The 25292-nt window shown below is 46.2% G+C and overlaps 1 protein-coding gene across 1 annotated transcript in view; it reads right to left on the bottom strand.

Moving 5' to 3' along the window:
- The window catches only part of EXOSC7 (exosome component 7), a 102068-nt gene that overhangs the window by 25366 nt on the left and 51410 nt on the right, over positions 1-25292 (bottom strand). Inside the window, exon 5 of the mRNA XM_086941754.1 lies at positions 22622-22692. Coding sequence (XP_086797880.1) covers positions 22622-22692 — 71 coding nt within the window. The remainder of the gene's footprint in view (positions 1-22621; positions 22693-25292) is intronic.

Raw genomic sequence — 25292 nt, forward strand, 5'->3', positions numbered from 1 at the left:
CAAGCAACGTAACACTCTAAGAAAGAGTCACTAAGCTATGTAAAATTGGTGATTAACAGCTATTACAAATACCTGGGCCTAAATCTTGACCACAGAGTAAGTTGTGGACCCATGTTCAATACCAAGAGGTGATCTAAAGGTGCGTTAGCGGGAGGTCTTGAAAACTGTAATCATGAGCAGGGAAGGAACTTAATACAGAGAGTGAGACGAGGAAAACAGCAGGACTGACCGCTGTCGCCCCTGCTCTTCTCCCTGGCGATGGATCCCATGGCGGTGTCACTTAGAGCTAGCAGAGACAATTGGGGCATACCGCTAGGCGATGGCACACATGTAGTATCACTCTATGCAGATGATCTGCTCCTGTACATCAGGGGCCTACAGGCAATCCCTCTGGTCATAGCAGACATTTTCTGACAATTTGAACGTATGTCACGGCTTAGAGTGAATTGGGCAAAGTCTGGTGTCTACTCTTTTACCAACACGGTGGCCGAAACGGATGTCAGTATTAATGGATCCGGGCTGGCACTGCACTATGTTTAGATACTTAGGCGTCTAAATTTACAGATCCCTTGCTGATGTATTAGATGGCAACCTTGTGAGAGCCATAACGGCAATCAAAGCGCAGGTGCGCTTTTGGAAAACGCCGCCCTTGAATGTGAGGAGTCGCGTCACTTCAACTAAAATGATCATCTTACCACAGCTGCTATATTATTTTTCAAATCTCCCCGTATACGTCCCCGTTAGTATTCTTCGCAGCCTAGATGGCATTCTTCGAGACCTGATCTGGAACAAAGGCAGACCACCCAAAGCCTAAAGTAAGATATATGCGCCCACAAGCAGTGGGGGCCTAGCAGTCCCGAACCTGGAACTCTACTATCTAGCCTCTCAGCTGCAGTGTGTATCAAAGTGGATACGTGGGAAGGAACTGGCGGACACTGCAACCGCGGCACCACCGTGGTCGCAGTCCCAGCTACACCATTTCTTTCATGCCATAAACCTCCCTGCCCGTCCCAGCTCTATGTAGCATTGGCCCAGAAGTGCTATCGGAGGAGCCTCTACCTGACCCGCGATACCTATCCTTATGCTCCGCTGATACCATTAGTAGGGACCCCTAGAGGCAAAGAGAAAATATCCGAAAATGATTTAGTGACATGGCACGAGGCAGGGCTTGACGCAGTAGGCGACTTGTATGCGGAGGGCACTCTCCTTTCATTTGATACGCTGTCCGCAGAATATGACCCACCTGCAGGCCAGTTCTTTTTGCATGCTGCAAAAATACGAACCTTGACTGCGGCCTGGGGAGACATAACGACTGAGCACCGCACACATACGCTTGTCCAATACTTACATGTGATGGGGGAGGGGTCGCATGCTGTTGAAATGCACGTTGAAATTGCACCTTGCACCCGTTCGCCCCTGTGCAGCTGGTGGTGTATAGTTGGTGCAGCTTGGTACCGTTCTATGCTAAACTTAACTCCCAAAGCTTGGCCCCTGCACCTGATCTACTTACCTTCAAGCAGTGTGGCTCCAGGCACCCAGTCTCCACTGGAAAGCTCTGGTCCGAACTCCGATTTTGACCTCTGCACCCGGCTGCCTGTGCTGCTGGTGGTGCAGTTTTGGTACTCACCTGACCCCTGGGCCTTGCTGACTTATAGCTCCGAAGACTGGGATTGTGAGTGCAGTACTTACCTGTTTAGCCGTAATATTGTTTTTCCCCATATGATAACACTGGACTGTGATGAAAAGTTTTAAAATGTCGATTTTTCTAAATGAAAATAAATGATTTTTAATTAAAAACGTACTTACCTTATTACGATGACCTTGGTCTTAAAATAAAAAACAAAGTATATTTTTGTAAAATTGGTCTGGATCTCCTTCTTGAGTTGTGTGTTTATTATTGATCACTGTTGTGCAATAAATGTCAAAGGCTGCTTGCCCACACTACCACTAGTAGAGTACTTTGGATTTACATTGAGACATGGGCACTTTTGGAGGAACCCCTGGACTCTGTGCACGGCATTACTATCTAATGGCAATATCATATACAGAGCCAGCCCCCTAGTTACCCTAGTCTTGACCCTGTGGTCTGCCTTCTTTCCCAATTCTTATGGAGAAAGTTGTCCTAGGTCTACAAGGTACTGCTAAAAAAAAAAAAAATCGGAAACACAGTTACTTAACAGATGCTCTTTCATAACAAGATTATAAATCAAATCATAATATTGCACCCTGCTCCCTTTTAACCAGCCACCTAGTGTTTTGACTGTGAAGTCAACAAAATCTATCAAGGTCTGACTCGGGGTATTCCCAGAACCTGATCCTTTACTCCTCAGTGGTTAGTACAAAGTCCTTAATCAGGGTATCATTCATGAGGTCACAGGATTCTGCATCGGTTTCATCCAGTGTCAGGAGCCTGGCTCTGCACTTTCCCGAAAATAGCTCCCAGAGTAGAGCGCTCCATTACATCTGGCTGGGTTTCCTCATTCTACAATCCCTCTTAAAGGCTGTAAACCATTTGGTGATAGCCTCACCCTCTGTATATTTAGGGACAATCCCTTTGGGGATCTTAGGGTCAAACGCTTTATCTTTCTCCCACTTTTTGCTGCCTCCAGAGATGGGTCCTATGTCCATCTCAGCTCTTTCCTTTTCTATAGCTAAGAGTTTAGCCTCTCAGGATATCCTCTTAGCTAGTTTTTGAAGATCAGTATTTTACTGTCTACTACGTGGTGTAGGGTTGCTGATGGAATCATCCTCTTCAGCATCTATTTCCCCATACCTCTCAGGTTTTTTCCTGCCATGGTTCTATCATTTTCTGCAAGCAACCTTTGTAGATGTGCTTTATTGGGTTTCAACTGCATGGCTAATCTCCATGGTTGGCAGAGGGCTTTAAATTGGATCAATTTAAGACTTTTGTAGGGGCCAAGGTTGAGATCCTAGGAGGGACCTTCTACCTCAGTCATAGTTTTAAAGTTGTTGGAACCTCATAAGTAACTTTGAAAAGAAAAATCTACGTAGGCCTTCTAAAATACTTTAAAGTTCGAAACAGTTTGAACTTGGGTACTTAACACAAGGCCTTAACAGTTAGGTTAAACAATTTAGAAGAAAAAAATCAAAACTAGACAAAAAATATTTTTAAGCTAAAGACTATTTTGGATTCCTGAGTGGAGCCACTTGTTAATTGAGTTGTACAACAAATATCAAGTATTATATCCCACCAGTGCACCACCAATGCAGGAAGCTGGCTCTTTATATAGTATGTGTACTACACCTCCAGAAGTGAGAAAAGGGTCCAAGGGAAAGTTTAAAGACCAAGCTACAGATTTAATCCCCAATACATTTAATCACAGATACAAAGAAATCTGGAGGTCTCAGAAAAAGGAGCAAAAACTGAGTTATCACAACAACTAGGATAACGAACACCCAGCACCTATCCAAAGTGAAATGAACACAGAAAAGTGTTTAAAGAGAAAGACCTTCGCAGAATGATAGGATGTCCATCAACTACCAAGAGAGGTCAATGTCATCACTTGGATATCCTTCCTTCCTATCACAACTCCTCCAGATCCCTGGGGGAGTTATGTGGATCGGATTGCGACCAGGCCACATGAATAACAGAAGAAGGTGCAAGCAAAAAGAAGAAGATGATTACTTAGTTATCTATTATCTCCTTTCTAGAATGGATATCAAATGGTGTGGGTGATGGAATTGTCAGTGCAATGCATGTGAGTGAGATTAAAAAGGATTAGGAAGAGAAAATGTACTTTAATAACAAATCTTGCTACCAATCCTATTAAAATAGTGCGAAAGCGGCTTTCAACAAATAGGCCGCATCACAATATGGTCTACTAGTGTCAGCCTAAAGGGCCCCTTGCCCAGGCTTTCTTCAGGACCTAAATATAAGATTGCAACTGCAGTCTTTCAAAAAAATGTAAAATGTGCTAAAAATAATCATCAGAGTACAACCTTTTGTGTAAAAATACATCATTACAAGCGGAGTGTTCTTCACACATGCAAAAGATAAGCACATACATTCTTGTTGTAAACTGATAAACCAATTTCAAATGCTCATCAAAAGTAGTATTATAAAGCTAAATACATTTGCTTGCTATATAAATCACAACTGATTTCTTTGATGCACCGCAGTTCACAAAACTGATGCTGGTGCACTCACCTGTTTTGTATGAGATAAAAACCTCACCTGGTAACAACTCAGGTATGGGAAGACCTCGCCCTGTAGGGAAGTAAATAGAATATCTATTGAGGGTATATGACACAGTTCTCTTCGCCTTTGTGAATAAAACATATGTCAAGGCGCTATGCTCAATAGTAGACTGCTGTAGTCGAATTATCAAGAAGCCACTCTGCGTATATCAATCAGCAACCACAGTTGAAAGGGTACGTGTGCGCAGAATACAAACTGCTAGAAAATCAATCTAATAAGCGCTTTGTATATTAATAGCGGTTGGATCATTTTAAATGCGTCTATTGCCTACATTGGAAAACATTGGGAAAAATGTCCTACGCGTACCGAGGCAAGCAATGCTTAGGTCCCGTGTTTGTTTGGTTCGTTAACACGAGCGTGTTGATGCCTACAATATGAGAGCCGTCAAGATCATGATATTGTCTAGGACCCTCGCTATGACGTAGTGCAGGGTGTAAACAACATAAAGTACAAAGATAATGGAAGCGAGTAAAGTGCAGCGTTCGCCAACAAAAATCACCTATCCGTTGGTGCCTCGGACTCTCCTGAGTCAGTGAGAGGTACCGAGGCACTTTGCTAACCTTGCCTGCTTCGGCGCTGCATATTTGCTCAATCAAGAACTACAGAGTGATGTCGTACAGACAGGAAGCCGTAGTTCTGAAAGTCAAAATGCGCAATCTATCATAAGGAGGCTAATCACGCAACACTATTTCCAGGGATTACAATCTTGCATCACTCACCCTGGAAGTAGTAGTTTTAACTGATCCTATACCAGATCCTATTTAGGTCTTATTTATAGCTTTTGTTGCGCATACTCTTGCGCTGTACAGGGCTTTTACATCTTGTAATGAAAATTTGCCTAGCCTACGTGCTGGTAAGTTCCAATTCTATTAAGGACTCGGAGGCGAGGATTACGCCTTACTTTCTTCACTTGCAAGGAAAAAACAAATATAAACTACTTTTCCCATGAACACTTGGGAAAACAGGAACTTGAAACATAAGTCCTTTGTCAGTCTCTGTAACCATTGCAGCTCCCATCATGCTCCTCTGCTGCCTCCTCTTCCTCTTACTCTTTCTTCGCGCGAAGCCCATGTTCCGGCATTCTCACGCGTCCTGTTGGGTACCATCATTCCCCGAAAGAAAACTCATTGTCAGAACTCCGACTATCTCTGCGTTTTATTAAAGGAAAATAAACTAACACAGTGCAACAGCAACAATCGCTACATCATAAAAAAGTCCTATGAATGATTTACTTACATTACATACGGGGAGGGTCCACTTCTAGGAAGTCATTGGGAGGGATAATCCTCGCCTCCCAGTCCTTAATAGAATTGGAACTTACCAGCACGTAGGCTAGGAAAATTCTCATTCTATGGCAGGACCGGAGGCTTCGGATTTTGCCAGTTCAAAGCTTGTCGACAACCAGCCGAGCCACTTCCAACACTGGCTTAAAATAGAACCTCTTGAATGTGGAATCTGAGGACCAATCTGCCGCTCTCATCAGATCCTCAAGCCGAGCCCCAAGGGCAAAAGCTTTGGAAGCCATGGCTCCTCTTGCTGAATGAGCCCCAAATTGCTTGGGATCAATTCCCGCCTCCTGCATCACCCAACGCACCCATCTGGCGATCGTCGGGGAAGAAACAGCCTTGTACGGTTTACGTAGGGCAATCAGAAGTTGTCTTTTGCCCGGAGGGAGAGTATCAGTCATATCCTCATAAGCACAGAGGCACTGCACCACACACAGTTGAGGGGAATCAGGAAAGGCTGGATATGAAACAACCCGAGTAAGGGTCTTGGTTCGTCTGTGCACAGTAAAAGACACCCCATCCGGGGAAAAAACTCTGCCCGTGATGTCAAGAGCCCGCACGTCCGAGACCCGCCTGCAGGACACCAGGCACAACAACATCGCCAACTTAGCCGTAAGTTCTTTACGGGAGAGAAACCTATTCGGCTGCCATGAAATAAACAGATTCAGAACCTTGTTCACGTCCCACAGGACGGAGTATCGTGGTTCAGGTGGCAACGAGAGATGGATACCTCTCAACAATCTGCACACTAAATGGTGCTCCCCAATCGGGGAACCTTGCACCAAATCATGGCCAGCCGAGATCGCGGATCGGAACGTATTGATGGACCGATAGGCTAGGCCTTCTTCCGCTAGACCGGCAAGGAAATTGAGGACCTGCACTACATCTGTCCCCACGGGATCGAAACCCCGTCGCATACACCAGCGACGCCACCTATGCCATGCCGATCGGTATCTCTTGGTCGTGCTATCTGCCCAGGCTTTTGAAAGCAGGTCTTCTGCTTTTTCCGAAAGGCCAGGGAGCGTCCAGCGACGCCGGAGATCCTCCAAGCCATCAGCCTCAGGGATCCTTCCTGCACCAAACCGTGGGGAGTCCCTTCCGGACTGAGCAGTATGTGAGGAAACAGGGGGAGTAGGATTGGAAAATCCCAAGAAAGTTCCAGAAGAACCGGAAACCAAACTCGAGACCTCCACCAAGGCGTGATCAACACCACCTCTGCCAACTGACGACGCAGAAGCGCCGACACTCACGTTATCATTGAAAACGGGGGGAACCCGTACCCCTTCTCGTTTGACCAAACCTGGAGGAAGGCATCCGTTGCCTCCGCCAACGGATCCGGACGCCAACTGAAGTACCTCAGAAGTTGATGATCCAGGCGAGACGCAAACAGGTCCACCGTGAAGGGACCCCACTTGTCCGCCAACAGAGAGAAGACCTGAGGGTCCAACTTCCAGGTGCCGGGAAGGCCAATACGCCACCGCGTTCTGCTGGCCCGGCAAGTACTCCGCCGTGACCGACACCTGATGGTCCAGACAGAAATGCCAAAAATCCAGTGCCAGGTCCACCAGCAACTTGGATCTGGTTCCACCCAGATGATTGATATACCGGACCGCAGACACGTTGTCCATTCGTAATAGGACACACGACTGCACCCTGTTCTTCGTCCAACATTGGACGGCAAAAGATCCCGCGAGCAACTTCAAACAATTGATATGTAAAGACTGCTCTTGGGCAGACCAGGCGCCACCTGTGGAAAAATCGCTGCACCTGGCTCCCCAGCCGGACCGACTGCCGTCGGACTCGATGACTATATCCGGGGCTGACCCAAAGATTGCACGGCCTTTCCATGCCTCCATGTGAGACAGCCACCACTGCATCTCGCCCCTCACCTCCTTCGACAGTGGGATGAGCTGTGAGTACGTCAGTCCCTCCCGGAGGTGGTACGTCTTCAGACGCTGCATCGCACGATAATGGAGGGGACCCGGGAAAATGGCCTGAATTGGAGATGACAGAAGGCCTACCAAAAACGCGCCAAGTGGCGAAGTGATATGAGCGGCCTCGCCAGAGACTGTCGCAGCTCGTGTCTGATCTTCGACATCTTCCTGGCCGGAAGACTCAACGTGGCGGACACCGAGTCTATGTTGAACCCCAAAAAGGTGGCACACTGGACGGGAACCAGAAGAGATTTCTTCTCGTTGATGACAAAACCCAGGCTTTGGAGCAGGCTGACTGCTCCCTGCAACTGGGATAGTAACCGGTTGAGGCATTGATCCATAAACAGCATATCGTCCAGATACACGATCATCCTGACACCCCGAGCCCGCAAGGCCTCCACCGCCGGTCGCAACACCTTTGTGAAGCACCACGGCGCCGAGGAGAGTCCGAAGGGCTGCATGGTGAATTCGTAGACCTGACCGTCCCACCTGAACTGGAGGAAACGGCGATGGGGAGGGAAATCTAGGACCGCCAAATTGGCGTCTTTTAAGTCGAGCCTGACCATCCAGTCGGACTGCCATAAAACATCCCGTAAAGGTGAATCCCCTCCATTTTGAAATGGCGATACACCAACTACTCGTTGAAGTCCTTCAGATTGATGACAGGGTGACTGCCTCCGTCGACCTTGTCTACCAAAAAGAGGTTGCTGAGGATCCCCCGGGATGTTCTTGCACGCAACAGATCGCCCCTTTGTGAAGGAGGGCGGAAACCTCCTTGCGCACTAATTCCGCATCTCGCTGCGAGAAAACAATGGGACGGGGACACTGCAGCTGACGAGGACGGCCATGGAACTCCAACTGAAAGCCCTGGACCGTCTGCAGCACCCAAGCGTCACTTGTGAGGGTAGCCCAGTCCGGGAAAAACTGCGCCAAGCGCATCCCTACCGCACACTCGCTGAGGGAATCACACTCACCTCTCCCAGCACCTTGTTGCTGGTCTCTATTGCTGCCTCGGCCGTGGAATCTCTGACCCCTGGTAGGGTAGAAGTTGTTGAAACGGTCATTTGATTGGAATTGACCGCGTCCGAAGCCTTGTCCCCTATCGGAGCTGTTGCCCCGGCCACGTCCGAGTCGGTCAAAAACCCGAGGGGGAAAAACCTTCTTTATGTTCGACTGCGTCCTGTCAAGGGACATATATGTGGCCACGAATTTCTTCGGGAGGCACCGTGTCTGTCTGAGGAACCTGACGAACCAAATGCACGCTTAACTCTCTCAAAGAACACGGGGTTCACCCCTTCCTGACACGGTTTCTTGTTAGGCGGGGGGAAGGCGAAGGAGACTGAGCTGGCGCAGGGATCAGGGCCACAAGTTTCGCATACGCCTCCTCCATGCGCGTCGTGATCCGTTGCTCGAGGGGTACTATAGCTTGGTCTACCGCCCTGTAGATGCTATCATCTACCGCCTGATAAAAATCATCGTCCCAGGGGACATAATTCAGAGGATCCTCCTCCTGGTACTGGCCCTGGTCCGCCTGCATGACAAGGTAAATTAGGCTCTGCAGGGGCCCAAATAGTGGCACAGACCTTTACTAGAGACCGTCAACGGCACCAACTTGCACTGGGGGGGAACCCCGGAGATGTGGAGGTACCCCAAGGGCACACAAATTTAATGGGGGGGCAACCCCAGGGGACGCTAACACCCTGATAGAAATAAGTAGGGCACCAACCCGGAAGAGCGTCCCACTGCACCACAGAATTTACCGGTGCTATTGCGACTCCGCAGGGTGTTCAAAACGGACACATACAACCACACAGGGCGTCAATGCCTTCAAGGGATAACGATTACGACCCCCCAGGGGTGTCAAATCCGGGTGGCAGAGGCAAAATCGGCACACCGGAGGCAAAAAACGCTATAAAAGCGACTTTCTCCCCACGCTACCACAGAGTTGCCAGGTCGCCCCCCTAGCGTTGGGAGAACCTCACCGCACTACTTCCTGGTTACCAGATCGCGTGAGGATCGCACTAGGCGTCCCGCGATGTACAAGGGGCTCTGAAAGGCAAAAGAACCACAGCGCAAGCCTAGCAGGACAAAACGCTACCCTTACAGTCCCCAAAACCCAGGAGAAACAAGAAAAACCACTTAACTTGCTGCTGAGCAGCGAAGAAAGAGGAAGAGGAGGCAGCAGAGGAGCATGATGGGAGCTGCAATGGTTACAGAGACTGACAAAGGACTTATGTTTTAAGTTCCTGTTTTCCCAAGTGTTCATGGGAAAAGTAGTTTATAGGTGTTTTTTCTTTGCTGCTGTGAAAAATAAAGTGAAGAAAGTAAGGCATAATCCGAAGCCTCCGGTCCTGCCATAGAATTCTCTGGTCGTTTTTAAGTTAGATTGGCTACACAAGGTCTAAATATTCTGGCACTTGTACTGAAGAGACCCATTTATGCAAAGTTTATATGTGTTTACATGCATCGTTTTGCATGTTTTTATTTTATATTTTTATTTACTCTTTTTCATTATTCAATTTTCATAGTGTTGGCAGCTATATTAGTGGACTCAGTACATTACGCTATTTTACACAACACATACGAATCAGGGCATAATACAAAGCCTCTTCCTTTGTGCTAGTGCTAAACGCATAGTTTTTGTATTGTAACAACTGTCCAAGATGTCTTAAGGGTTTATAGTGTGTGTCACTTAAAATATTTAGCTAAGCACAAAAATGTGCCAAGCATGCATGGTAGTGAATAGTACAGGAAAGCAATGTCTCCTTGATATGATGTGACATGCCATTGAGTGTCATAAGGCTGTCTATGGTATGTCATCATTCAAGCCCTTGGTGTCGCTGTGTAGTTTGAACACCCATTTTTGTTCTTTATTAAAGAGGAACCTGGCCTTGTCACTCACATAAGGTGGTATGTAAGGTTTTTCTAGAACAGTCCATGTAAAAGCCTCCTTATGATATATCACACATTTTGACTTTCAGAACTACGGCTTCCTGTCTGTATCACATCACTCTGTAGTTCTTGATTGAGCAAATATGCGGCACCGAAACAGGCATGAACCACTTAAAAGAAGGTTAGCAAAGTGCTTCAAAACCTCCCACTGACTCAGGAGAGTCCGAGGCACCGACGGATAGGTGAGTGTTTTGACGCGTGCTGCGCTTTACTCGCTTCTCGCTTCTGTAATCTTCGTAATTTAGTTTGTCTACACCCTGCACTACGTCATATCGAGGGTCCTAGATACTATGATGATCTTGATGGCTCTTATATAGTAGGCAGAACTTGCACGCATCAACACGCTCATGTTAACGAACCAAACAATCGCGGGACCCAAGCATTGCTTGCCTTGGTATGCGTAGGACATCTTTTCCAATGTAGGCAATATATGCATTTAAAATTATTTAACCGCTATCAATATTCAAAGCGCTTATTAAATTGATTTTCTAGCAGTTTGTATTCTGCGCACACCTAACACATACCCTTTGAACTGTGGTTGCTTATTGATATACGCAGAGCGGCTTATTGATAATTCAACATGACCACTATCTACGAGTTATCCATAGCCTCTACTGAGATAACATAAGTGCAAGAAACAGACCACAAACAAGGCGTCTCCTGAATTGACAGACCTAAACTTTCAATTTACATCTATCACAGGTCTTAATGAACAGCACAAGAGTGTTATAAGTAATTTTATAAGCGATGTCCTTTTAATTCTCAAACTGTTTGCATACTGGGACTATAGTTTTTGGATAGTCGGCAGGGATTCAGTAGCTAGAATAAGAAATGATCTGACTACTAGACAACTCTGTCTTCTGAAATGGGTTCTTAGGTGTTTTCCTTCATGTAAAAAAAGCAGTCTACTATTGAGCATAGCGCCTTGACATGTTTTAATCACAAAAGCGAAGAGAACTGTGTCATATACCCTCAATAGATATTCCATTTACTTCCCTACAGGGCGGGGTCTCCCATACCGGAGTTGCTACCGGGTGAGGTGAGGTTTTTATCTCATACAAAACAGGTGAGTGCACCAGCATATGTTTTGTGAACAGCCGTGCATAAAAGAAATCAGCTGTGATTTATATAGCAAGCAAATGTATTTAGCTGTATAATACTACTTTTGGTGAGCATTTGAAATTGGTTTATCAGTTTACAACAAGGATGTATGTGCTTCTCTTTGGCAGGTGTGAAGAACACTGCTTGTAATGAGGCATTTTTACACAAAAGGTTGTACTTTGATGATTTTTTTTTTAGCACATTTCATATTTTTTTAAAGAATGCAGTAGCAATCTTATACTTGGGTCCTGAAGAAAGCCTGGGCAAGGGGCCCTTTAGGCTGAAACTAGTCGACCATATTGTGAAGCGGCCTATTTGTTGAAAGCCGCTTTTGCACTATTTTAATAGGATTGGTAGTGAGATTTGGGATTAAAATAATTTTTCTCTTCCAAATCCTTTTTAATCTCACTCACTGCACAAACAATTACATCACCCAAGACATTTGATATCTATTCTAGAAAGGAGATAATAGATAACTAAGTAATCATCTTCTTATTTTTGCTTGCACCTTCTTCTGTTATTCATGTGGCCTGGTCGCAATCCGATCCATATAACTTCCCCCAGGGATCTGGAGGAGTTGTGGTAGGAAGGAAGGTTCTCCAAGTGATGACACTGACCTCTCTTGGTAGTTGATGGACATCATATCATTCTGCGAAGGTCTTTCTCTGTAAAGAATTTTCTGTGTTCATTTCACTTTGGTTAGGTGCTGGGTGTTCGTTATCCTAGTTGTTGTGATAACCCAGTTTTTTCTTCTTTTTCTGAGACCACCAGATTTCTTTGTAGCCGTCTTTATATAGTACTAGCAGCCCGCCCCAGCGTTGCCCGGGGCAGAAGGGGGCTGGGGGCAGCATTTCAGGCTTGCGGCAACATTGCCTGGGGCAGAAGGGGGCTGGGGGCAGCATTTCAGGCTTGCGTGCACTCATGGCTCCCGCTCGTACCTCTGCCCGTCCCTCGTTGCTCACCCTTGGATGGTTCACTTACCTTACTCGCCGCTCCTCCTCGCGCTGATGATTTTACCGCTCCACTGCTCCTCCGCTTCTCGCTGGTCATTACCGCTTGTCCGCCGCTCGCCGATCCTCCCCGCCTGTCCGCATCTCCTCCCTGCGATCATGTCCTCCGCTCTTCCTGTTGCTCCTGAACGCCGCTCCTCCCCGCGCTTTCGATGACGCAGACGTCGCGGCCGGTGCTTCTTTCAGGGGACTACTTTGTTTTTAAAGTACATTTTTTTAATTTACGTTTATTTTTAATTTTATGTAGCCTATGTCCATCTACACACCCTGACAATTTCAAGGATGTATCGGGTGTGTGGATTGGCGCTGTGGTTCCCGAGTTTACCTGGCTCAAAGGGTTGTGTTCTCTCTTTATAATAGTAGTATAGAGAGCAATAAGAAGTATACTTGGCAAGGAGTCTAGGTATCCCTTATAAGCGGACAGTGACTTGCTCTAGCAATCCCAAGTTGCTCTCTTAGAGGATAGTGTTGTCTAGCAGCATTAGGCTTATCAGAGAGGAATGTTAGACATCCGTTGCATACACACAGTCAACACATGATGCACATGACACAATAAGGAGATCCACACTAATTTATAAAAATAAAACGTATCTTTATATTAATTTAGGCACCCAGATAATCAAAATCACGGCAGTATATTTTGAGTTAGAAATACTTACAGTTAAAAAAATGAACACTTTTTGGAGCGGTAATGTTATCCTACGGAGGAAAGACATATACTGCATACTGGTAACTGAGAGCATCTTACAGGACCAAGCTTCCGTACTTAAGATGAGTATGGGGCAGGCTCCAAGATAGCACCAACAGGTCACCTCTTGCAGCACTGGGATGGTCGGGTGCTGAGGCACAATATAGTGTTGGGTGCCCTGTTGAAGTCAATGGGGATCGGTCTGGTCAAGAATAATACTGTATTTTTTTTTATTAAGCGCGACAGCTACCCCCAACACAGGGGTGTCCCGGCGCTGAACTACACAAGGTAATGGGGCGACAAAGGCAAGCGTGCAATTTCAGGTCGACAGTACTGCGGTTTTGAACAACCATGTCTTCAGGGCTTTTTGAAAGCAAGGTTCTGACTTGGCACTGCGCAACTGGACAGGGAGGGAGTTCCACAAACCGGCTGTTTTAACCGTGAATGCTCTCCTACCTAGCAGTTCTTTCTCATAGTGCGGCGTCTGTAGCCAGTTGAAGGAATTAGAACGCAACTCCTGGTTCTGTTTATAAGGACAGAGTCTTTCCTTCAAGTAATTAGGGCAGTTTCCATTCAGAGCCCGATAGGCCATTGTCATGGCTTTAAATATGATGCTTTTCTCCACTGGTAACCAGTGTAATTTATGTAAATGTGGAGAGACATGATGTCGGAAAGGAATCCGGCAGATCAGTCTTGCAGCTGCGTTTTGAATCATCTGAAGGCGATGAATTGTGTATTTGGGGAGGCCAAGATACAGGGCATTGGCGTAATCTAACCTGGAAGTAACTATAGCATGTACAACTGTTTTGCGACAATCTCCCGGTAAAAGATGCAGGTTTTTCCGGAGGTTTTTTAACTTACTAAAACAGGTCGCAGAAACTTGTTGTATTTGAGCTGAGAAAGTCAGATTTGCCTCCCATTTCACTCCTAGATTGCGGATGGAGGTAGCTGGGATGGGCACATTGCCCATTTCTACTGGCCACCAGAGCTCGGACTCTGGCACGTTACCTTGACTAAAGAACAAAACCTCAGTTTTTACCGTATTCACCTTTAATTCATTAGAATTCATCCACCTAGCAATAACACATAGACACCCCTTAAAGTTTTTTAAACTATTCACCGTCTGCTCTTTAAAAGAGAAAACCAACAGGGTGTCGTCAGCATAGGAAATAGCTTTCACCCCCAGTTGGCAATCAGAGAAAACAGAGGAGCTAGGTAGAGGTTGAAGAGTAAATGACTCCGTGCTGAGCCCCACACCATAGTTGTTTTGGCTTAGATTCATATGGCGTGAGGGCGACTTTCTGCATGCGTCCGCTCAGATAAGAAGTCAGCCATGTGAGAACATTTCCTTCCAAACCACCTTCTTTTAGTCGCTCGCCAAGGATAGTGTGGTCCACGGTATCAAAAGCTGCCGACAGATCCGGGAGCACCAGCAACGCTGGTGCTCCTGAGTCCAATGACCACCTAATTGACTCCAGTAGAGCAGTTTCTGTGCTAAATCCTGCTCGAAAGCCTGATTGAGTATTGTGTAGGATTCCATTCTGCTCAATAAAACTTGTCAATTGGCATTGCGCCAGTTTATCCAGCATTTTACCTGGCGCAGGCAGCAGTGAAATAGGATGCAGGTTTTTTAGATCATCCGGTGTCAGTTTTTTTTTCTCAATGGGAGAAGAGTAGCATGCTTCCATTTATCCGGAAGATGCCTGCTTTCAGAGAGGAGTTCCAAATCTTTAACATCCCATCCACCACAGAGGGTGCTAGCACCTTGCATAATTTAGGAGGACATGGATCATCTGGATCACCAGAATGGCATCTTTGAATTTGGATTAGGGCATCCTGAAGCGAAATAGGAGACAATTCGATCATCCTAGGTATTTCCCCCCAAAGAACAGAATGGTCCTCTTTCATGGTGGCCTCTGGAGCCCCAAATAACTCGTAGACCTTTATGATTTAATCATCAAAGTAATTTTCGATCTTATCACACAAGGCTGGGGATGCAGTTACTTCTATCTCCAGTGCCTTGGGCTTGAAAAAGGATTGAACGACCTTAAAAATCTTGCTATTTGACTGCTTCGCATTTCGTATGCTTGACGCAATATGGTTTCGTCTAGCTGTTTTTAACTCCTTGTGAAACTCTTTCAAGGCATCTTTATATTTTGCCTTACTCTTCTCACAATATCCCACCCTCCATTTGCGTTCCAGCTTTTTGCATCTACTCTTGTGCTACCTAAGGGCATTAGAGAACCATGGAGCAGTGGGGGATAGTCTGTTTGATGTCCCCACTCTGCCTGGATCAACCGACTCCACTGCCGAGGCAATCCAGTGGTGTAGCGATATAGCATCGTCATCTAGATTGACTGAAAGACGGGGAGGGTTATCTAACAAAATGGGGCTTAGAATAGTTTCTGTGAGATTATTCCAATTTTTCTTGAGCGTGAGGAGAGTTCCTTCGTTTGCCCAGAGTTTGATAAAAAGATGGAAAAAGGGACCAGATAATGATCTGACCATGTCAGGGGGACGGCCGTCTCCATATCAATAGCGGTACAATTTGAAAAAACAAACTCCAGGGTATTACCCACTACGTTTGTGGGGCAGGAAACCCATTGTTTGAGATTAGCCCCCGCTAACAGTGTAATTAACTGCGTTGCCTGCGGATAGTTTAAATCATTTACATGCAAATTAAAACCTCCCAGGGCCAGAAAATTAGCGTACATGATTGATTTTTGAGCAATAAGATTACAGATAGTATGAAGGGCCGCTGCTGCACAATCAGGTGGCCTGTAGATCAAAATCCCCCCATGTGCAGACGTGGTGGTCAGTTTTAGGCAAAAATGTAAGCCTTCTATGCCCTGGGCAAAAACAGGAGCCGAGGACACCAACTCCCATGAGTCCCTGAAGATAATAGCCACCCCACCTCCCCTTTTACCTCCTTCTCTATTGACATGGCACATTTTAAAACCTGGAGGAATTGCCAATGCAATTGTTGCCACGGTGTCCATATTAAGCCAGGTTTCTGTCATAAATAGAACATCCCACGTGCCCTCAATTAGCATTGACCAAACCTCATCAGTATGTTTAGGTAGAGAGCTGCAATTTATGAAGCAGGCCTTGATTTTAGCACTGCCTATCTTAGCTTGGCCTCGAGCAAAAGTTTTGTTTTTCCCGGGTGTCCAATTATGGGCTAGACGTTGTCCACATTCCTCACAGAAAAATGGAAGAGGGGTGATAGCTAAGTTGATCTTGTGTGAAGTCGAACAAACAGGACCGCAGAGGTTCAATAGCTCCTCTCGCATTCAGAAATGAAACTCTCTGCTGCTATTTTTGGTAGCATGGCCGGCGCTGGCCGCGATCCGGTCGCAGACGGGCTTGCCTTAGGCGCGCCCCCTGCACGCACCCGCTGCACAGCCGGCAAGACATCCGCCTTATAAGCCCCCTAGCCGGAAGTGCGGTCGCCAGTATGGGCGGAGTCGCGTCAGTCCCTCCGCTCAATCGGCACTGTTTGCCGTGGCGGACCGGGGACGGCGACACCCTATGTAAAGAGCAGCGTTAACAGGACCCAAAGGTTCGTTCAGTTAAAAGATAGGTAAAAACATCGGTTTACACATTACAGACACAATAGTAAAATGAGGGGATGCAGCGGTATTTAAAATGATATTCAAAGTGCAATATAATTCAGCGTGCAAATTAGCAAGATAAAAAAAACAGGCAGAGAACCAGCAGTTAAACAGCTAACAGAAAGCCTTGCGGCGCGTAATCACCTAGAAGAGGCTGCAGGCTGGGACAGGGGGCCAGTTCAGCGGAACCAACAAAGGGGCTCAGGTCTCATGATGCTCGGGGACACCTTTCGTCCATTTCTCCTCGAGCCGTGGCGGCCGGGTGCAGATGTGTCCTCAGGCGTCCGTTTTCTGTCACCAGAGAGACTTGCTGCAGAGGGGGAATGGACAAAGAGGCTGCAGGCGGCGTCGGGAGGTCCGCAGTTGGTAAACCCAAGAAGGGCTTTGGATCTTGAGGGTCTGGGGACCACGCTGACACCACTAGCCCACTTCAACTCGGGTTAGGGGGCACAGGTGCAGTGGTGTTTTCCAGTGTCAGATTTCTTCTGGCAGTCCGGTGCCCTCACAGCTCTTCTGGGGTACCTGCAAGGGGAGCAGCTCTGCTCCACTGCTGTCACTATGCCCCCTATATGACTACTTCCTGTGGGAAGTTGGCATAATCTAGTCCCCGAGTTCCTAATTCTGCCACAACAAAGATGGCAGACTTTTCATTTTCGTGTCAACATCATGCAGTTAACTCACCTTAGGGGTGGAGCTAGCCTGAGGGTGAACACGCCTCTATTACTATTAATTTACCCGCCTAGCCAGGTGCCAAATGAGCTCTCATCAGGGGGGTGGCATAATCTCTGAGGGAAGCCAGGGTTAAATAGCAATGGTGGCAGACTCTTTGAAGCTCCCTGCTTTAGTATGCTAATTTACAGGTCATCCTGCTGTAGGGGGTGTAAAACACCCTCTACAGGAAAAGGCTTTGTTCCTCACCTCCTGAGAGCTTGGGCAGTCATCCCCGGTGGTCATAAACTCATCTGTGGTGGCAGGCTGGTTAAGACCAGTCAGCCAGCGCACTAGTAGTTGGTAGGGTTTCAGGGGGCACATGTATTAAGAAATCCATCACTGAAATCAGTGTGGGTTTATTAATACAAGATGTTTGAAACCAAACATCTTTGGATTCAGTGAAACTATCATGAAACTGGGAAACTCGTTTACACTAGTGTCCAGCATATGTATTTAAAATGGCTTCCATGATCACTTGCACTGACTATAATTAGACTGGCCAGCACAAGGGCATATCTGCTCATTGCGATATGTCCACACATGTAGTATAGTGCAGCCTGCCTTAGGGCTGCAAGGGGAGACTTATTTACACTGCATGCAGTGTCTGTAGGCATCTAGGCATGGTAGAAAGGGATGAGTGCCATGTCGTGTTTTCACTTGTGCCTGCGATGACCGTCTGCATGAGTTAGGTGAGGGGTCCATTAGGGTGGCACAATACATGTTGAAGCCCTTGGGGACCCTATTTAGTACTCTTGCCCTAGGTACTATTTACTAGGGACTCACAGTATTAATAAAGGTATTGCCAATTAGGCGAACAATTGTACAGTTTTAGGGAACGGGATATGACACTAGGGACCTGGTCTGCCAGAACCCAGTGAACGTTCAGTCAAAACTGTTTTGAATACCAGGCAAAAATTGGGTATGACCATGTCAAAAAGGGGCACTTTCCTAAACAAGTTGTTTAGCCAGCTCTGAAAAAATAAAAGAACAAATAACTAATTTTATATTAAAGCCAAACAAGGCAGTCTGATGAGTTTGAACACTTGGAAAATGTGCAACGCTGCAACAAGTTGCTTGCAGACAAGTTCTTGTCCAGACACCACAAAAAAGATATTTATATCGAAGGCTGGTTTCTCCAGCATTATCCTTCATAGATTCACATACTATTGTATATTTATTAAGTCAGACCTGGAATCCTCCATAAAACATGGAAAAGTGTCATGCCTTTACACATATCCATCTAAAAGGGCTACATATCACTGTCAAGATCATCCGAAAAGACCGCACCAGCCAAACAGGAGGAGGCATCGCCATCGTCCATAAGAACACCATCAGAATCACGACCAGCTTCGACGATAACCTTGCAACCGCCGAACAACTCCACTTCCAGATCCACACCGACCCCAGGACCACACTTAGAGGCACCCTCATCTACAGACCACCAGGAACCCGTACACAATTCAGCGAAGACATCACTGACTTAATCAGACCACATGCCCTTAACTCCGAGAACTACATCCTACTGGGAGACATCAACTTCCACTTGGAAAAGAAAAACGACAGCCACACCACCACCCTTCTAGACAACCTAGCCAATCTCGGACTCAAACAACTTGTTGACACGCCCACCCACGTAGCCGGACATACGCTCGACTTTATCTTCACCTCCTGCAAACACATCTCCTTCGATCACACCACAGCTCTCCATTGGACGGACCACAGCTGTTTTCACTTCAGCTACAAAACTACCACGACCCACAACCCCCCACAACCTATTCCTCGAAGAAACTGGAACAAAATCACCACCGACCAACTCCTCACATCGCTCAACCAAAACCCTCCCTCCCTTTCATCGGACCCAAACCAAGCTGCCATCAAACTCAAACAATGGATCACTCACAGCGCTGACAAATTAACACCCTTGAAAAACCACCAAACCAAACAGGATAGCAAAAAGGCCCCCTGGTTCAACAATGACCTTAAGAAATCCAAGAAGCTATGCCGTACTCTCGAGAAAACATGGAGAAAAAACCCAACCACTGACAACCTGACCACCTTCAAGGCAGCCACCCGCAAACACCACCAATTGATCCGATCCACCAAGAAATCAGCATTCAAGGATCGACTCGACAACAACGCCCACAACAGCAAGGAACTATTCAACATCGTCAAAGAATTTACTAACCCCACCGCAGCCTCAAACGACATTACTCCCTCCCAAGACCTCTGCGATTCGTTATCCTCTTTCTTCTACAACAAAATTGCCGACATACATAACAGCTTTGAGAACATATCCAAAGAACAGTCCACTCCACCCACCTCCGAACCTAAACCGCTCTCTAACAACCTTAGCGCCTGGAACCCAATCACCACTGAAGACACCATCCGCCTAATGAACTCCATCCATTCAGGTTCGCCAACCGACCCTTGTCCCCACCACATCTTCAACAAAGCAGACTCCATCATCGCACCCCATCTCCGTGATGTCATCAACTGCTCCTTCAACTCCGCTACCTTCCCAGAAAGCTGGAAACACGCCGAACTCAGCGCCCTCCTGAAGAAACCCACAGCAGACCCCTCTGAACTTAAGAACTACCGCCCCATTTCCCTCCTCCCATTCCCTGCCAAAGTCATTGAGAAAGCCGTCAGTAGCCAGCTCGCCGCCTTCCTTGAATCCAACAACTCCCTCGACACCTCACAGTCCGGCTTCCGAGCCAAACACAGCACCGAAACCGCCCTCATTGCAGCGACAGACGACATCCGAACGCTACTGGACAATGGAGAAACAGTTGCCCTCATCCTACTCTACCTCTCCGCCGCCTTCGACACAGTCTGTCATAGCACCCTCATACAACGCCTCAGCAACATCGGCATACAAGGAAAAGCCTTGGACTGGATCATCTCGTTCCTCGCCGGGAGAACCCAGAGAGTCCGACTCCCCCCATTCAAATCAGAGGCCACCGAAGTCATCTGCGGAGTACCACAAGGTTCATCACTCAGTCCCACCCTCTTCAACGTTTACATGAGTCCCCTCGCATCCATTGCGCGACAACACAACCTCAACATCATCTCCTACGCTGACGACACCCAGCTGATCCTTTCCCTCACCAAAGACCCTAACACCGCCAAAACCAATCTTCACGAAGGCATGAAAAAAGTAGCCGAATGGATGAAAAACAGCCGCCTAAAACTTAACTCTGACAAAACGGAAGTCCTCATCCTAGGATCCTCCCCCTCTGCCTGGGACGACTCATGGTGGCAACCGGCCCTGGGCTCAGCACCCATACCTACAGATCACGCACGTAACCTAGGCTTCATCCTAGACTCCTCCCTCTCGATGACCAGACCAGTCAACGCCGTCTCATCCTCTTGCTTCAACATACTTCGCATGCTCAAAAGAATCTTCCGTTGGATCCCCACCGAAACAAGAAAGACTGTCACCCACGCACTGGTCACTAGCCGACTGGACTATGGAAACACCCTCTACGGAACCACAGCCAAATTACAGAAAAAACTCCAACGCATCCAAAACGCATCAGCCAGACTCATATTGGACATCCCTCGACAAGCTCACATTACCAGTCACCTGAAAGACCTCCACTGGCTTCCCGTCAACAAGAGAATAACATTCCGTCTCCTCACCCACGCACACAAGGCCCTCTACAAACTAGGACCCGAATGCCTCAACACACGACTGTCCTTCTACACACCCACCCGCCAACTACGATCCTCCAATCAAGCCCTCGCCGCAGTTCCGCGCATCCACAGATCCACCATGGGAGGAAGATCCTTCTCCTACTTGGCGGCCAAGACCTGGAATTCTCTCCCCACTCACCTCCGCCTTACACAGAACCACATTTCCTTCAGAAAGGAAATTAAAACCTGGCTATTCGATAAATAATGCACCCCCTCCCCCAAGCGCCTTGAGACCCTCTGGGTGAGTAGTGCGCTATACAAATTCCTGAACTTGAACTGGAGTAGCAGCGGCCCTTTCTTTTGCTGAGTGGATGGTCACTCACCATGCCAGGTATCAGCTTTCTATTAAGAAGCAGTCCACCATATACCTGTCCGAAATTGAGGTTGTGATCCACTGCCATTATCAAGCTTTTTCAAATGCTAAGAACTACCACCATCACTAAGCTCTCTTTTTAGGTTCTGCTGCAAACTCGCCAGCTTTGCCGAACCCAATGCTTCACCATATGAAAGGTGTTCATGCCATAATTGTTATTACAAAAAGAACAATTGATGGACAGAATGCAGAACAAAGTCATACATTCACCCCAGTACAGAGATCTGGGTCTAAATCTATTGTTTACTTTTTAAATTATTACAGCAGCAACATATAAGCAGGAATACAACAATTTTAAATGCTTGATGGGGGGTCATGGGAGACGTACACAACTTTTCAAAATTATTAACATTAAATGCTATGCAATGTGAATGAGGCATTACAACAGCTTGTCAGAAACCGGTGCTGGAGAAAACATGGGTATGGATTTTGAAACGTAAATAAGCATTGTACATAAAAATATGATTTTCAATAATTTATTTTCAGTAATGTTTCTTTGAAAGATGGAAATTTTCAAAACTGACCATTTTGGTCATCTCAGAGCAATTTCATCAGGTCGCGGGTCATGTTTAATATATTGCATTTATTTAAGACAATTTGTTATATAGGGGCTAGGAAACCCTCAATCCTCTGCACCCGCTATAATCTTTATCCCTGTTTCGCAGTTCTTTTATAACCCACCCTTTTAAAGTTAATAGTCTTGTTTTTACGTTCCGTTTCTCACTCATCCAGTATGCTTTTCTTTCATTTTTCCAAGAGAAAAACATCCCCTAACAATATTTTCACATTCCTTGTTACCACATGACAATACCAAATGAGCTCTGGTACCCACAGCACCAAAACAGCATGCCAGCTACTCTAAAAGTGATTGGATGCTCGAAGGTACTAGTATCCTCTCATCGTAATATGATTTCAATGATTATCAAAATATTGTGCATTATGTTTTCTTTGTCTCTATTTTTCCATATGTTATTAACATAATTATTATATAAAAATATATGCTAGTTATACTGGAAATCACAACACATTTCCCTCACCTTGTATTAAATAAAGCAGCCTTTGCAGCCATAGAGATCGCATCAAAGAGGTTTCCATCACACTCCAACAACTGAAGAAAAATAAATGTGGTCAGTAGATTGCAAGTAAACAGCTCAAGTTGACATTTTATTAGTGAATTTAGTAAAAATAGAAAACTTGCTCATGTGTGTTCTTGTCCAAACAGAATAGTATTCCTATAGGCACGTCTCTTTTTCTTATTTCTTTTTGCACCAACCCACGTTCATAGTGTGTGTTATGACTGACTGGAGCAGTACGCTTCCCTTCCTCTAATTAGCGGTACAATGCTCCTGTGAGACCCTTGGTGTGAATATATAAAATCACATAAGTAAGACATGGTCTGGTGTGCCAGTGGAATCTTTCTCCACATTTCTGATAAAATGCTGTAACACCTAAACCACGGGAAAAGACACCACATCCGGTTTCTCAGGGACTTGGTGTAACGAACTTCTCGTACTGAACAAAGGATGCACAGGTGGCTGGAAAATAATATGATATTTGTGCAGTGGAGAATACGGCTGACTGGACATCAGATTGTCCAAATAGTCACTTATGAGGTTACATATTATCCAGCATGCTGCCATAGACTCCTTCTTGGTCATCCATGCAGCGTTTTGGTGAACAAACAACTGACTATTAAACTGAATATTCTGCATTGTTTGCCCATAACTAAAGCAATTACTTTGAAGAGCCTCTGCACGACTGAAGCACTTCCTTTATCCAGCCTAAGATTTCAAGACATGGTATGACTTCTACAACAGAGGCCTCGTCTGGCCACTTGCTTAAAGCTGCGGACATCCATTGCTCCAGAAAAGGTGGAAGATCACAACCAAACCCAAAAACCTACTTTTACACCAATTCACCAAAGTAGGCTTATAGATGTCGCCATTATCTGACTAACACCAAATTACATTCTCAAGCTCTCTCTTACACAAGTGTGAAATCGCCTAACTATCAACCAGAGTCCTTAAAAATGGGATGGGGGAGCAATCTTTTCTAAAGTTATAGGGGAAAAGCTTATGGAGTCTTGTCTCGCTGTATTGCCCTCCGTAATCCTCACAATGACAGAAAATATTTTTCAAGAGACCCATCATGGGTTCCTGACAGAATCAAATTGATTCGGCTTTGCACACTGGCCTCAGATTGTAAACAACAACTACGTCTAAGGTTCACACCATTTCACTCAACATACAGTTCGATTGACTGACTAATTAGCTTCAAGCAGCACTCAACAATGTAGCAGCAGCACTCTGCACATTAACACAGTAAATGAAAATGCTGATATATAATACATACAACACTCATTCCAAACATCTGCAAAGCTAAATCACGTTAAAAAACAGTAATGATATTTAAAGAAACTCAATGAATGACCAATTCTCAACCAGGTATCTCCATCACAAATTGACAGACGTTTATAGTGTAAATATAGCTACTATACAAGGAAGGGGGTATATAAGTTAGGTTTACTGAATTAATGAAGAACTAAAACGAGAGATTTTGGGAAAAGGGATTAAAATAAGACTGCTTAGACATTGTGCTTTTTGAACCCTAAGAGATATAACCAACCTCTTGAGTTGTAGAAAGCTATGGCCTTCATTTTTTAACACTATGAAGAAAACTATTATCAGGGCTATCATCACAAGCTCGTACTGGTTTTTGGTACACTGAAATTTCGGATATACAGTTTTGTACTGCCCAAAGTGCTGTTGGCTAGAAAGTCAGGACTAAGTGAAGGAGTTGCACATAACACAGCTGTTTTTAGGTCTCGTAGCGAAAACACAGCGCGTAAGCGCTGTGTCTCGCCAGAGATCTTTTGTTGCTGACCCTGCTTCCCAGGAGACAGTGCCGGCCGCGCGCATGTCGCAAAAGGCGATCGGCGCAGGCCACGCGCGCTCGCCGTGTCTGTCTCCTGGGAAGCGCATACATACACAGGCACACTCCCCCTTGCACGCATGCGCACACACATACACAAGCACACACACGGACGGAGAGACATCCCCCACCACCCCTCCGCCGTCGCACACACAGACACGCACACATACAGGCATCCCCCCCCTTTCCCGCTCACCGGTCAACGGCCCTCCACACTTGTGCAGCCTCCGTTCGCGGGGCTCTCCCTCGGTGCTCCTCCAGGCACTCCGTGGGCGCGGGCTTCACAAAACGGAAGTCCCGCCCCACGATAGGTTTCATTTTGTCAGTCCCGCCCCACGATAGGTTTCGTTTTGTCAGTCCCGCCCCACGATAGGTTTCGTTTTGTCCTTTTGTTTGTAGAATCGTAGGGTTGTGACTGAATTAACACTCCAGTGTTTTGGTTGTATAGCCACATCTATCCTAGTTGAATTTTCAAAGTTTCTTTCCTGCTTGTTTTTTTAATGGCGCCGTCTTCTCCGCAGTACAGCCACAGTGCCCCACTTCTGCTGTTCTGCTGGACAGGGGTGAAGGCTTTTTTTCTCTTGAGTTTGTAAAGCGTAATAAAGTAATCTGTTTATTTATTGTTCCAACAGCCAACAAATTGCAGTAAGTATTATGCTTGTGTTTTATGTTTGGTAACTCGACAGGAGTCACAAAATGACGGACAACATGCACACGTGTGTGTTGGTACACTGTGCCCCCTGGTGTGGTGAGGTCACGCGCTCCCCCTGCACATTT

This window comes from Lissotriton vulgaris, chromosome 10 (assembly GCF_964263255.1).
Source record: "Lissotriton vulgaris chromosome 10, aLisVul1.2, whole genome shotgun sequence".
NCBI classification, from domain to species: Eukaryota; Metazoa; Chordata; class Amphibia; order Caudata; family Salamandridae; genus Lissotriton; species Lissotriton vulgaris.